The sequence below is a fragment of the Mastigoproctus giganteus genome, chromosome 5 (genome assembly GCF_048544385.1).
Source record: "Mastigoproctus giganteus isolate SK-2022 chromosome 5, ASM4854438v1, whole genome shotgun sequence".
Classification (NCBI taxonomy): domain Eukaryota; kingdom Metazoa; phylum Arthropoda; class Arachnida; order Uropygi; family Thelyphonidae; genus Mastigoproctus; species Mastigoproctus giganteus.
Genome location: NC_143579.1, coordinates 148932167 through 148944832, shown reverse-complemented (window position 1 = coordinate 148944832; position 12666 = coordinate 148932167). Strand labels below are relative to the sequence as shown.

At 40.7% G+C, this 12666-nt stretch overlaps 1 protein-coding gene across 5 annotated transcripts in view; it reads left to right on the top strand.

Annotated features, from left to right (window-relative positions):
* Lztr1 (Leucine zipper like transcription regulator 1) overlaps window positions 1-12666 on the top strand; it is a 609234-nt gene that overhangs the window by 123191 nt on the left and 473377 nt on the right. For all 5 annotated transcript variants that reach the window (XM_090374223.1, XM_090374222.1, XM_090374224.1 and 2 more), the window contains 2 exons: window positions 11547-11609; window positions 11698-11754. In XM_090374223.1, the coding sequence (XP_090230349.1) occupies window positions 11547-11609; window positions 11698-11754 (120 nt within the window). The remainder of the gene's footprint in view (window positions 1-11546; window positions 11610-11697; window positions 11755-12666) is intronic.

The window sequence follows — 12666 nt, the reverse complement described above, 5'->3', positions numbered from 1 at the left end:
TCCTTAAATGCTAATCTCCAGTGGGGCAAAGATAACTTAATTTCAATTCTTCTAAAACTCAGACCTGTCTTATATCTCGCAAAAAAGATTCTTCTGCTCCTATGCTTATCTCCGATGATGCTCTGATTTCTAGGCAAGATATTGGGAATTACCCTGACTTTTTAATCTCTCTTGGCATAAAGCACATTACAAATATTGCGTTCTCTGCATCTAAAAAACTGGGTTTTCTCTTCCGTTCTTGGCATTACTTTTCTTCCAAACAGTTGTTGACTCTGTAGAAATCGCAAATACGGCATACCATGGAATATTATTCCCACAAAGGGGGCGGTAACCCCAAAACCTCTGTCAGGCTTCTAGATTCCATTCAAAAGAGGGCACTTAGGTTAATTAATGTCTCATCTCTAACAGAGTCTCTCCACTCTCTGTCTCATAGACACAATTTTCTGTTTCTGCTGCATTTCTTTTCTATAGATACTTGTATGGGCACTATTCTTCTGAATTGGCTTCTATAGTCCCCGCTCTCTCTTTCAAAGAAGTCCAAACATGTGTCACAACCAGTCAACATCCTTTTCCTGTCCAGGTTGAAACTCACAGAACCAACTTATCTTCTTACTCATTTATTCATTCAACTTCTGTTTTCTGGAACAACCTTCCTTCATATGTATTTCCTGAAAATTACAAGTCTAATGTCAACAAGTATCTTCTTTCAACTTTTCAACGTTCAACCCATGCACGGTATTAAGTACTATAGGTTCTAAAAAAAAAAAAAAAAAAAAAAGTACATATACATAACAATAGTCCTTGAGAATGAAAAAAATTTAGTATGGAAAACATGCTTATTTAACATGATATACTATAAGATAGTAAGCTAATTATAAGGACGGTGCCTCCGTATCCAGGTGGGCAGGAGCAGCAGTGCGTAGCACTCTTCTTGATCAGACCGGGGTTCGAGCCCGTGACCACCAAATACGGAGGATGCGGAAAGGTCAGGAAATTACCGCGGCATATCCCCGCAGCAATATGGCCTTAGTTGCTAATGCTCCTAAAAACCAAATAACAACAACAATTATAAGGAATTTTGGGATGTGTGGTTTCTTTCTTTGGTAATTCTTTTACTTTTTATTTAATTTTATTTTACTTTAATGTTTATTATTAGTTATATTTTGTAGTTTACAATAATATACCTATTTAAATCTAAACAGACGCCATTACAGAATTTTTAGTGCTAACCCCCTGGAATACTTTTGTGAACCACCGGTGGGGACTGCTGGTGTAATGGACATGAATGGCATAACTACTGTTGAACCTGTTTAGGTTGCTGGCAAACGGAATAAAAATTTTCCATCTACGTTTATGTATGAAGTTTTTAGAGATGGGGATACTAAATTTATGCCAAATTCTGACTGGGAGTTAAATGATTTTATGATAACTGAGTGGAAAGTGGAAGAGGAATTGTTGAAAGTAAATAAGGCACTTAGGACTGATGAAAATTACTCAATTGAAAGAACATTAGCTGCCCATACTGTTTTCAGTATTTATCAGTATCATTGAAGGCATATCAAGTGTAATGTCTAAATTTTGTGTTGAAACAAATTTTGGTAGGGTGGGTAATCACGTAATCAAAGTACACTATTCCAACAATTCCTCAGATGTGCTGAAAAGTGTCAATCAGTAAACTCAGAATAACATGCCAGTTATTATGGGATTACTTATACTCAAATATACTTTTTCATCTCCACCAACCTGAAGGGGTAAATACCACACTCTGGTTGGTGGAGGATGAAAAAGACTTTGGAGTAATTGTATAGTTTGACATGAAGTTCTCTGGGCATTGCAGAGGCTGTTAGGACATCTCATGGGGTTCTTTCAAAAATATACAGGAAGTTTTCCATCGGGAACAAAGAGGTCATCAGCTTGTATAAAACAATGGCTAGGTATATGTGGAATACTGCATACATGTATAGAAACCTACCCCTCGACGTGGGCACTTGTACGTGGTGAGGGGACCTCCCAGTGACGCTGCTGAACTTCTAGACTAGCGTCACTGGGATCCAACGCCCACAGCCCAGGTTCCAGGCTTACATCAATGGAATCCGGCGTGTTTGCCGTGCGCTGCAACCCGTGGAAATTCGGAAAGGGGGATCCTGGTGGTTGAGGGGCCCAGCTTCAATACACCACTTTGGCCCCTGCTTCGACAAGACGGGTGGTCCTGGAAGGCCCGGCTAGGATCAATCGGCTAGTAGGCTCGCCTGCGAGGGACAACCGTGTCAATGCCACGCCCCTACCCTCATGGTCCGAGGGACAGGATTCAGGCTGGCGGCGGTGCGGGTATAGTGTCTGGGTAGCCCTGGCGTCCCACTCCCGAGCGCATTTATTGCATGCCGGGTAGTGGGCGTCCCTTTGGGCTCCGTGGTGAGTGGGGAGCCCGGGCACTGAACAATTAAAAAAACTCCATGAATCCTGATAAACTCATTTCTTCAGGGGCCCCAACCCGGTCCCTATCTGAAAATTTAGACGGCGAAACAGATAGCATTATTGCTAAAAAGAGGCAGCGAACCGAATTACCATCAGGGCCAGTCCCAAGGTTCTTAATCATGCATTCTACCAATGAGACACCAATTGGTAAAATGTCGCCCTTTTTTATTCAAAAAGGGTTAGATGGGTTAGCAGGTTCACCCAATTCAGTTAAAAGGCTTCGTTCTGGAGACCTTTTAATAGAAACTAAAAATGACAGGCAATCAGAACATCTACTCCAAACAACATCAATCGGAGGAATCCCTATAACAGTGACACCACACAGAACACTCAATTCATCGAGAGGTGTCATTTCGGAGTGGGACCTTCTCGACGTAACCGAGGAGGAAATCTGCTCCGAATTAAAACCACAGGGAGTCATTGCCGTCAAGAGAATCACTGCGCGAAGGGATGGAAAAATTGTTAAAACCAGGAGCGTTATCCTGACTTTTAACTCTCCTAAACCTCCTGACGAGATTAAAGCTGGATACATCAACTGTTTAGTGCGTCCATACGTTCCGAACCCTTTACGGTGTTTTAAATGCCAGAAGTATGGACATTCTCAAATGGCCTTACATGCGCTCGATGCGGTGCAAAGGATCACGAAACAACAGCATGTTCAGCCGCAAAACCCACCTGTATTAACTGTGAAGGCGAACACCCGGCCTATTCACGAGCAGCCAGAGGTGGAAAGAAGAAAAAGAAATTCAACGGCTGAAGGCAGAGCTAAATATATCATACCAGGAGGCAAGGAAATCGGTCAAACCCCTGAATATCAAGAAACCTACCTACGCCCAGAAGGTAGCAGGGAGATGTTCCGTCGGAACTCAGACGGACATGACCATTCCTCCAAAGGAGTCTTTCACTCCCATCGCGCGTTACCTTTTAAGTTCTCAAAAACCTGCGCAGAAGGACCAATCAGCTGCCACTCCTATATCGGTACCTCCTAATGCTCCACAAGTTCCAAAGGTAACTATGAAAGAAAAGAATAAAAAAGGGGAAGTCCCCCCTAGTACCCAAGAAAAGATGGATGTCGAGCAGAAGGAGGTACCTGAAGATTCAGTCTTGGAACTCTTTGCGGAGGAAGAAATGGACACAGGATAGTGTCCATTCTTCCCCAAAAAAGATAAATCCAAGACTGATAAAACTAAGCCCTCAGCACCTCGGAAGCCGCCTGATGGACCCACCAAGCCAAAATAATGGCTAAATTCCTACAGTGGAATTGTCGTGGATTCCGGCGAAATATTGATGACATCAAGGCCCTCCTGCAAAAGCACGAGCCAGTTTGCTTTTGCTTGCAGGAGACATATCTAAAGGCAAATGACGATCCCACGATGCATAACACCACAGTTTTTCGTAAGGATAGCATTGTGGATGGCGCTGTACGTGGGGGAGTGGCTATCCTTGTGGGTAACCAGACCCCAGTGCAGCCCTTGCTAATTACAACTAGCATAGAAGCTGTTGCAATTCGCCTTACGGTGGGATTTTTATTAACCGTCTGCTCTATCTATTTGCCACCTGGGAATGACATCTCCCAGGAAGACCTTGATGATCTTCTAACGCAGTTGCCTCCCCCTTTCTTACTTCTCGGGGATATGAATGGACATAACACCCTGTGGGGTAGTGCTAACATCAATGGAAGGGGACGAGTCATAGAGCATATGCTAAATGACAATGACCTTTCCCTTCTAAATACTGGAACAAACACCTTCTTCCACATGCCTACCCGTACTTTTTCTGCCATTGATCTCTCTATCTGCTCCCCTTCTCTACTCCCTTCACTCACTTGGGAAGTGGAGGAGAATCCATACTGAAGCGATCACTTCCCCGTGATAACCTTGTTACGCAGTGGGAGACCATGTCTTCCTTTTAGGTTACCACGGTGGAAGATAGATCAGGCTGACTGGACTGCCTTCCAACATCAGGCAAATTTTGATCTTAGCACAGTCAGTCAAGAGCCTATCAACGATGCAGTTAAGTACATCACAGAAAATATTGTCCAAGCAGCTGCGAATGCTGTTCCAAAAACATCTGCCCATTTTCCACCATTTCCTAAACCTTGGTGGAATTCACAATGCACAGCAGCAAAAAAGGCTCAAAACAAAGCGTGGGGGATATTCCGCCGATATCCTACCATGACCAACCTTATAGCCTTTAAACGTGCACGAGCCAAAGCACGATATATCCGCCGTCAGAGTCAAAAGGAATCATGGATCCGTTTTACATCATCTATTAACCAGTCTACCAACTCTAAGGTAGTCTGGGATAAAATCTGGAAAATGAAGGGAAAATATACATCCCACCCTTCTTCAATCCTAGATTATAATGGATGCGCTATTGCAGATCCAACTGCAGTAGATAATTCTCTTGGGGAAACATTCTCTAACATCTCTGCAACATCTTCGTATTCCCCAGAGTTCCTGGGCCTGAAATTTAAAATCGAAAAACAGGCACTTAGCTTTAAATCTAAAAGCATTTATCCCTACAATGGGGATTTCACTATTCAGGAACTGGAAAGTGCCCTTGCTCTTTCCAAAGCAAGTGCTGTTGGACCAGATGGCATCCATTATGAAATGATTAAACATCTATCACCAAAATCTATGGATTGTCTGCTCCTTCTGTATAACAGAATCTTTACTGAAGGGCAGTTTCCAGACTCCTGGCGAAAGGCAATCGTTCTTGCCTTCCCTAAGCCAGGAAAGGATCCAAAAGTCACCACCAACTACCGTCCTATTGCTCTGACTATCTGTCTGTGCAAAATCCTGGAGAGAATGGTTAATTCTCGTTTAATATGGTATCTAGAATCAAATGACCTTCTCTCCAGCATCCAGTGCGGCTTCCGAAGGAACCGGTCCACTTTGGACCATCTTATTAGATTGGAAGCATCCATCCGGGATGCTTTCCTAAAACGCAAACACTTGGTGTCGGTGTTCTTTGACATAGAAAAAGCGTATGACACAACTTGGAGATTTGGCATTTTAAAAGATTTACATAGCCTAGGCCTTAGAGGGCATCTCCCTTTTTTTATTCAAAACTTTTTAGCCAAACGATCGTTCCAAGTTCATGTGGGATCCTCACTCTCTCGCTCCTTTAGCCAAGAGGAGGGAGTACCACAAGGATCAGTATTAAGTGTCACGCTTTTTGCCATAAAAATAAATTCCATCACAGAACAACTTCCTCCAACTGTAAACAGTGCCCTCTATGTTGATGACTTTAGCATTTTTTGTCAGTCGTGCAACATGAGGGTTATTGAAAGACAACTGCAGAAAGCCATTGATAGTCTGAATTCCTGGGCACTTGCTAATGGCTTCAGGTTCTCGCCGGAGAAGACCGTTTGCGTACACTTTTGTCGCAAGTGTAATCTTCATCCTGAACCTGAATTAAGGCTCGGATAAAATGCTATTCCAGTAGCAGCGAACACAAAATTCTTGGGACTCATATTTGATAAAAAACTGACCTTTTTGGATCATATTCGTCAACTCCGCACAAAGTGTACAAGAGGCCTCAATATGCTCCGCTCGCTCTGCTCTTTATCTTGGGGTGCAGACCGATGCACCCTCCTACGGCTTTACCGTGCACTTGTGCGATCCAAATTAGATTATGGGTCCCAAGTATATTCTTCAGCCAGAAACAGTGCCCTTTGGTGGCTGGACCCTGTCCATCATCAGGCTCTACGTATTGCTACTGGAGCATTTCGAACATCTCCTGTCCAGAGCTTATACGTCGAAGCAAACGAACCACCGTTATCGCTTTGACGTAAGCAGTTGTCTTTAAAGTACGCTTTAAAACTGAAATCCCTGCCAGACCATCCAACGTGGCCATCCGTTTTTGAGCCACGATGGGAAAATTTATACAATACCCGTAAGACTGCCAATCGTCCTTTTGGTATTCGTCTCCAAGAGCTACTCAAAGAACTTAATATCAAGGTAGACAAGGTTGCCCAAACACCAAAGCAACCCTTTCCACCCTGGCATGCTCGTGTCCCGGCATGCGATTTGTCCCTTAGAAATTGGGGAAAGTCGGACACTCCATCATCGGTCTACCTGCAGCTTTATTCAGCACACCGAGCTGAACATTCCGACTTCGCGCCAGTCTACACAGACGGTTCGAAGTTGGACTCATATGTGGGATCTGCTGCTGTCTTTACAGACAGCACTACATCGGAGCAGATTCCCTCTGAATGCAGTATATTTACTGCAGAGCTGCATGCTATAGAGTTAGCCTTGGATCACATTAGTGAATGCCAATACCAACGGTTCATTTTATATTCCGATTCTCTCAGTGTGTTACAGGCTTTAATATCTGTGAGGTATAATCCTCATCCAGTTCTGTCTAGTATTCAGCAGAAGATTCACTTCCTCCTTGGACGTGAATATGATATCCACTTCTGCTGGATTCCCAGCCACATTGGGATTAGGGGAAATGATTTGGCTGACGCCGCAGCCAAATCAGCAATTCCCAATAACAACCACTGCCTGTCAGTCCCCTATACAGACTACAGGTAAATAATACATCAAAAGATACATTACCAATGGCAGGACTCGTGGAATAAACAGACTGGAAATAAACTATATTGTATAAAGCCTGTAATTGAACCGTGGCAGTCTATTCTGTGCAGGAATCGTAAGGAGGAAGTTGTTCTTGCCCAGACCCGCATAGGACACAGTCATTTAACTCATTCGTTTTTGCTGAGGGCTGGTGACCCTCCTATGTGTGTGTCCTGTGGTACAATTTTAACTATAAGACACATTTTAATTGATTGTCCAGATTTTAGTAATATCCGTTTCACTGCTTTTAATCATCTGACTGAGCCCTATACACTCAGTCAGATTTTATCCGACAATGACAATGTGTCTGCTATTTTTTTAGATTTTTAAAATCAATAAATATTTTTACTCGTTTATAAAGTTTACCTTTCTCTTATACTTGTTGACATAAGGTGTAAGGTGTATTTAGTGTCAGACGGCACCAGGGGTTTCCCCCATCTCCGTGTTGCTTTCATTGTGGGTGTACCAGTTCACTGGGAAATGCCAGAGATTTAAAAGTGTGTGGGCTTTGTATCTGTGTGATGTCGTGTACCGTTGTTCATCTGGTCGTTTAGCCGCTGGACCCCTGCTGAGGCCCAACGTTGCCCCACCTTCGCCCCGTGGAGGCAGACCAGGAACCCAGTAGTTTTAGTTTCACTCTGGCAGGTCCTGCCACCTAATTTCCTGAGATTTCAGAGGCTAGGACCTAAAAAAAAAAAAAAAAAAAAAAACGCGCGCGCTCTTTTATATTCATGTATGTACAGACAGAGACATATATCCATCATCGTCGGTTTGATGATCGTTAGGTGAGGGGGATGATGCTTGCATAATAAAGGCCGAAAGAATGGGCGAATGGGAATTTTGACATAATTACGTTTTTGTGTGTGGGACATTCACTAGCATAAAGATAGAGTGGGTGGGAGACTGAAGGCTGGGGGGGTTAAGGCAGAAATATGGGGATGATAGAGTAGGCAACCCCAGAAGTCAGTGAGGCATGCCCATGCCTCACCAGGAGAAAGTAGGGGGCGCCGTGGGGACCGTCCCACCACCGGCGCAGGGGAGGGGGTGGAAAGGCACCAGGCAAGGGAGCCCGGTGAGCTGAAGAACAGATGTTCTTTGGTTATAATGGTAGTGGGTTGTGGGCTGCGGCCATTTGGTTTCTCCTCGTCGTCCTCCTCGTGAACAGTGCCTGTGCATAATCCGAGAAGGCTTGATACTCCTCCTTCGTGTCTAGGAGGTGATGTTCTTGTCCCTGTGGTAAGTAGTGGATTCTGGTGATGAAAACACCACGTAGGTCTTCATAGAGCCTGGAGTCATACATTAGGTGCTGCCAGCTCTCCAGCCCCCCGCAAGTGCAAGTTGGATCAACCTGAATCCCAAGTAGAGACAGTTTGGCATTTATAGCTCCGTGTCCAGTTAAGAGGTACGTTGCTTGTAGACCTGGGGAGAACCAGTTGGGTGAGGTTGGGTAGTTTTGTTCAATATTGGGTAGAAATTTCTTTGTGATCTCTCCCTTTTGAGAGTTGCTCCACCTTTCCTGCCATGCCTGCTGCAGGTGAGTTTGTATCCTCTTCTTTTCCACATTTCTGTTGCTGGCTAGGTCAATAGTGAACCCCAGAAAAGTCTGTGGGGTGCCTTTGTCTAGGTAGTATAGTAGGCCGCGTTGTATGATTTCTAGGTCCAGCGGGAGAGTGCCTGCGAGCACTTGCAGGGCGTGGGTGCTCACCGTGTGGCAAGCGCGAGTGATGGTTAGGAGGATGGATCTGTGAATTTGGTCCGTGATACGTCTGTTTACTGCTGTTGTAGTTTTTTGAAACCATGCACCGGATGCGTAGGTGACGATCGGAGTGAAGATAGCTTTGTAGAACAGTTTGAGGACTCGCTTTTTCAAGCCCCATTCTTTACGCGTGACCCTGGCAACCATGGCTGCGTAGCGTCTTATTTTTTTACGGAGATATTTCAGATGGTCCTGAAATGACAGGTTTTGGTCCAATATCACGCCTAGGTATTTCAGTTGGTTAGAGAATTTGATTGTTTCCTGCCCAATTTTTATTTGCGGAGGCCGCCTAAGATCAAGGCGTCCCTTTAGTAGGATGGAGTTTGTTTTTGTGGAGGATATTTTGAGTTGAACTTGTTGACATAGTGACCTAAATAATTAGGTCACTGAAAGTTTAAATTTTTTATAAATGACATGGTCTTGACGCATTATAGCCTTAATAGCTAATGCGCCAATAAAACCAAAACAAAACAAAAAACAAAAAAAAAAAATAGAAACCTAATTTTTTAAGGAACATAGAAAAGGGTAAAGAAGAGCAACAAGGTTAGTTGGGACACAAATGACATTTTTATGAGGACTGGGGTTTTTGAAATTGTAGTCTCTTTAAACTAGGCATAAGCATGGTGACCTAATTGAAGTGTATTTGAATTGCTTTAAAAGAGTTAATTAAACTAATTGCTGATGCCATCTTTATTTTTTCTCATAAGCTTCCTGCCGTGCTTCATTTTGCTACTGTTAATACCATTACTAAATTTCTTAATACGCATTGTCTTATTAAGCTTGTTTTAATACAGTTGGAAAGCTATGCATGTAGTTATGAAAGTATTTTTTTCTTACTCTTCTGTTCACGAGTGTACAAGTAGTTCTCGACTTTAAGAGTTAATTTGTTCCTAGCGTGCACTCGTAAAGTGGGAATTTATTTCCCATAGACATAATGTTAAAAATAGGGGTTACTTCTCAACAATGAAATTAATTTATGTTTAAACAATAATTGATTTATCGAAAGAAATGAAACGTAGCCTGTAAAATCAAGCAAATTATGTTAATAGAGAAATTATTTACGACTTACAAATGTTAAAGAATGTTTATTCTTTGTCATCATCGACTAAATGCATACTCGTTGATCACTCATTATTGGCTCGGCACTCGTTGATTTGTTGCACATGGAGTCATCTTCTTCAGCAGTGTTTCGAGAAGCATTTGTTTCCAAGATAATGTTCTCTTTTAATTATAAATTTCACGATTGCATGCATCAGCATTTTTTAATAGCACACACAAATTGCAACTAACACGATTCGTGTACAGTAACAAGTTTACAAAGCTTAAAAAAAGGAATGAAGAGAAGATTCTGAAAATTTATTTTTGTTTTTATACGATTGAAGATTTCAGTACTGGGGAAACACATTTCACCATAATAACGTAAAAACCCACACAATTCCAGCTATTGATATTTTTGCAAATGCAAGACGATCAAGTTTACTACCTGTTTATAATTGCTTGCAGTAACAGAAAAGCCCAATAAACTGGAAAGTGCAAATTGTTTTTATCATTTTATGGTTGTGACCTCCAGAAATGTGCTTTAGAAAAATATCACAAAGCCGTTCAAAATTGATTCTTATAATGGAATATATAATAACGATGAAAGTGTAGTGCATTTTAATGAATTGAATTGGTAACTAATACAATTTACAAACCACGCTCACGACCTTTTATATGGCCTTAAGGTCACACTCGTGACCTTAAAAATAACATTTTAGAGAGATAAATAGCTTAGTTATACAGCGAAAATTTCAACTTCCGAGATCTTGAAACAAATTACCAAAAAACAATGTGTTATTGGGTTCACATTACAATATTTTAACAATACGATGGTGTCTCTGGAACTGATTAATATCGTAAAGCAGGCTGCACTGTATTGTATAGCTACGCACATTATTTATGAATGTTTAACATTCATTTTTTGCAATTAATGTTCATATTTTCGATTTTGTTGATACTTGGGAAAAAAAAAATTGTAAAGCGAGAACTGCCTGTATTTCATTTTCCACCTTTCAAAAGTACATTTTATAATTTGCCATTCAAGCATATTTGTGTTTAAGCACATAGAGCTTAGTTGGAGCTGTTTAAATTTGTTTCTTTGTTTATTATCAGTGTTCTACTACAAAGTTACTTGCATGGCATGTTTGAATCCACGCATACCACATGTGGTAATGTTTTTGTATTCTTCATGTTGTGAGTTCCTTTGATACTGTGTAACTCATGTAGTATGAACAGACTATATTTTTTGTGTATTTATTATTGGTTGGTTTTAAAATGCATTAAACAAACTCTCTCTCTCTCTCTCTCTCTCTCTCTCTCTCTCTCTCTCTCTGTGTGTGTGTATGTGTGTGCACACAATATATATAAACTAAATTCTAAATATATAATATTAAACGAAAATTAAAATTTTTCAGTATCTATACCCTTCCTCCTTTTCCTTATCTCTTCTTTTCCCTTCAACTTTCATTAATACACACACACACAAACACACACTCACTCACATCTTCTGTAAATTTATTCAGTTATTTGAAAAACGTGAACTACATTTTAATGAATTTCAACAGTATAACAAAATCATTTAGATTTACAGAACTAGCAGAAGTGTTAAGCATCTCTCAAAATTTAATTTATTAAGAGCAAAGTAAGAATTGAAAAGAGGAACCTGATTTATTCTTTTATTTTTCTTACAGACGAAGTAAACATACTGTTGTTGCTTATAAAGATGCAATTTATGTATTTGGAGGAGATAATGGGTGAGTTTTCATTTATTTGATTGTTAATTTTAAATTTGTGTGATTATAAAAATTGGAAAAATTTATATCAAATTTCATATTTTTGCAGAAAGCATATGTTGAATGACCTTCTGAGATTTGATGTTAAAGACCAGTCTTGGGGAAGGTATGTAATTATATATTGTCTTACTGATTCCAAAGAAGATTTGGACATATTCATTCTTTTAATTTACATTATTGAGTGGTCCAGATTTAAATATTCTTTGATTCTTTCAGCATGCACACAAAGAAGATGGAATATTAGTGGCATTGATGTTACAATGAGGTTGGTTAAAATAAAGTCCACTGAAAGTTGGCATTGGTTTTTTTTTTTTTTTTTTTTTTCCCTTTTTGTTTTAGGTATTTCATGTCTCTGTGATGCCAGTGTCAGGTCGTACTGTTGAGGCCACTCACTGAATATGAACAATACAACCTAACACTACACTCAAAACCGTATTGACCAGCGTTGCTGGATACACATACACAGAGCAGGTTGCTATAGAAGTAGCAGCAAAATTCTGTTCCAGGACCAACTTCACAAAAAAAAAAAAAAAAAAAAAAAAAGTTGAAGAATATTATGTAATTTGTTTTCTTAAAATTGAATTGTGGCATTGAAGAGAAGGTATTTCTCTTAGAGAGTGAACTTGTAGGAAGTGGGTTGTTGGCCTTTTGGTAACTAACACTGATAAGGGGCTTAAGTGGCACCACTAAGTTAATAGGAATGAATACCATAAAAGCATGTTGGAACTCAGTGCTAGGTATATTTCTCTGCTTGTTTACCAAAATAATTTTTTGTTTAAGCTTGCTGATTGTCTACACCAGTCACTAATTTTTAAACGTGCATGTGTGCATGCTTTAATTTTAGAAATGTACGAAAGATAGCCAATATGAGAAAAACAAATGGCCAGTACTCAAATAGGAATTTTGCAGAACTGTTGGCATGTGAAATTATTTTTTAATATTATTTATTACCTTGAAGTAACATAAGTCCTGTATTGTCTGTTTATGGCCAGTTAGTTCCAAATCAATCAGTTTTTGC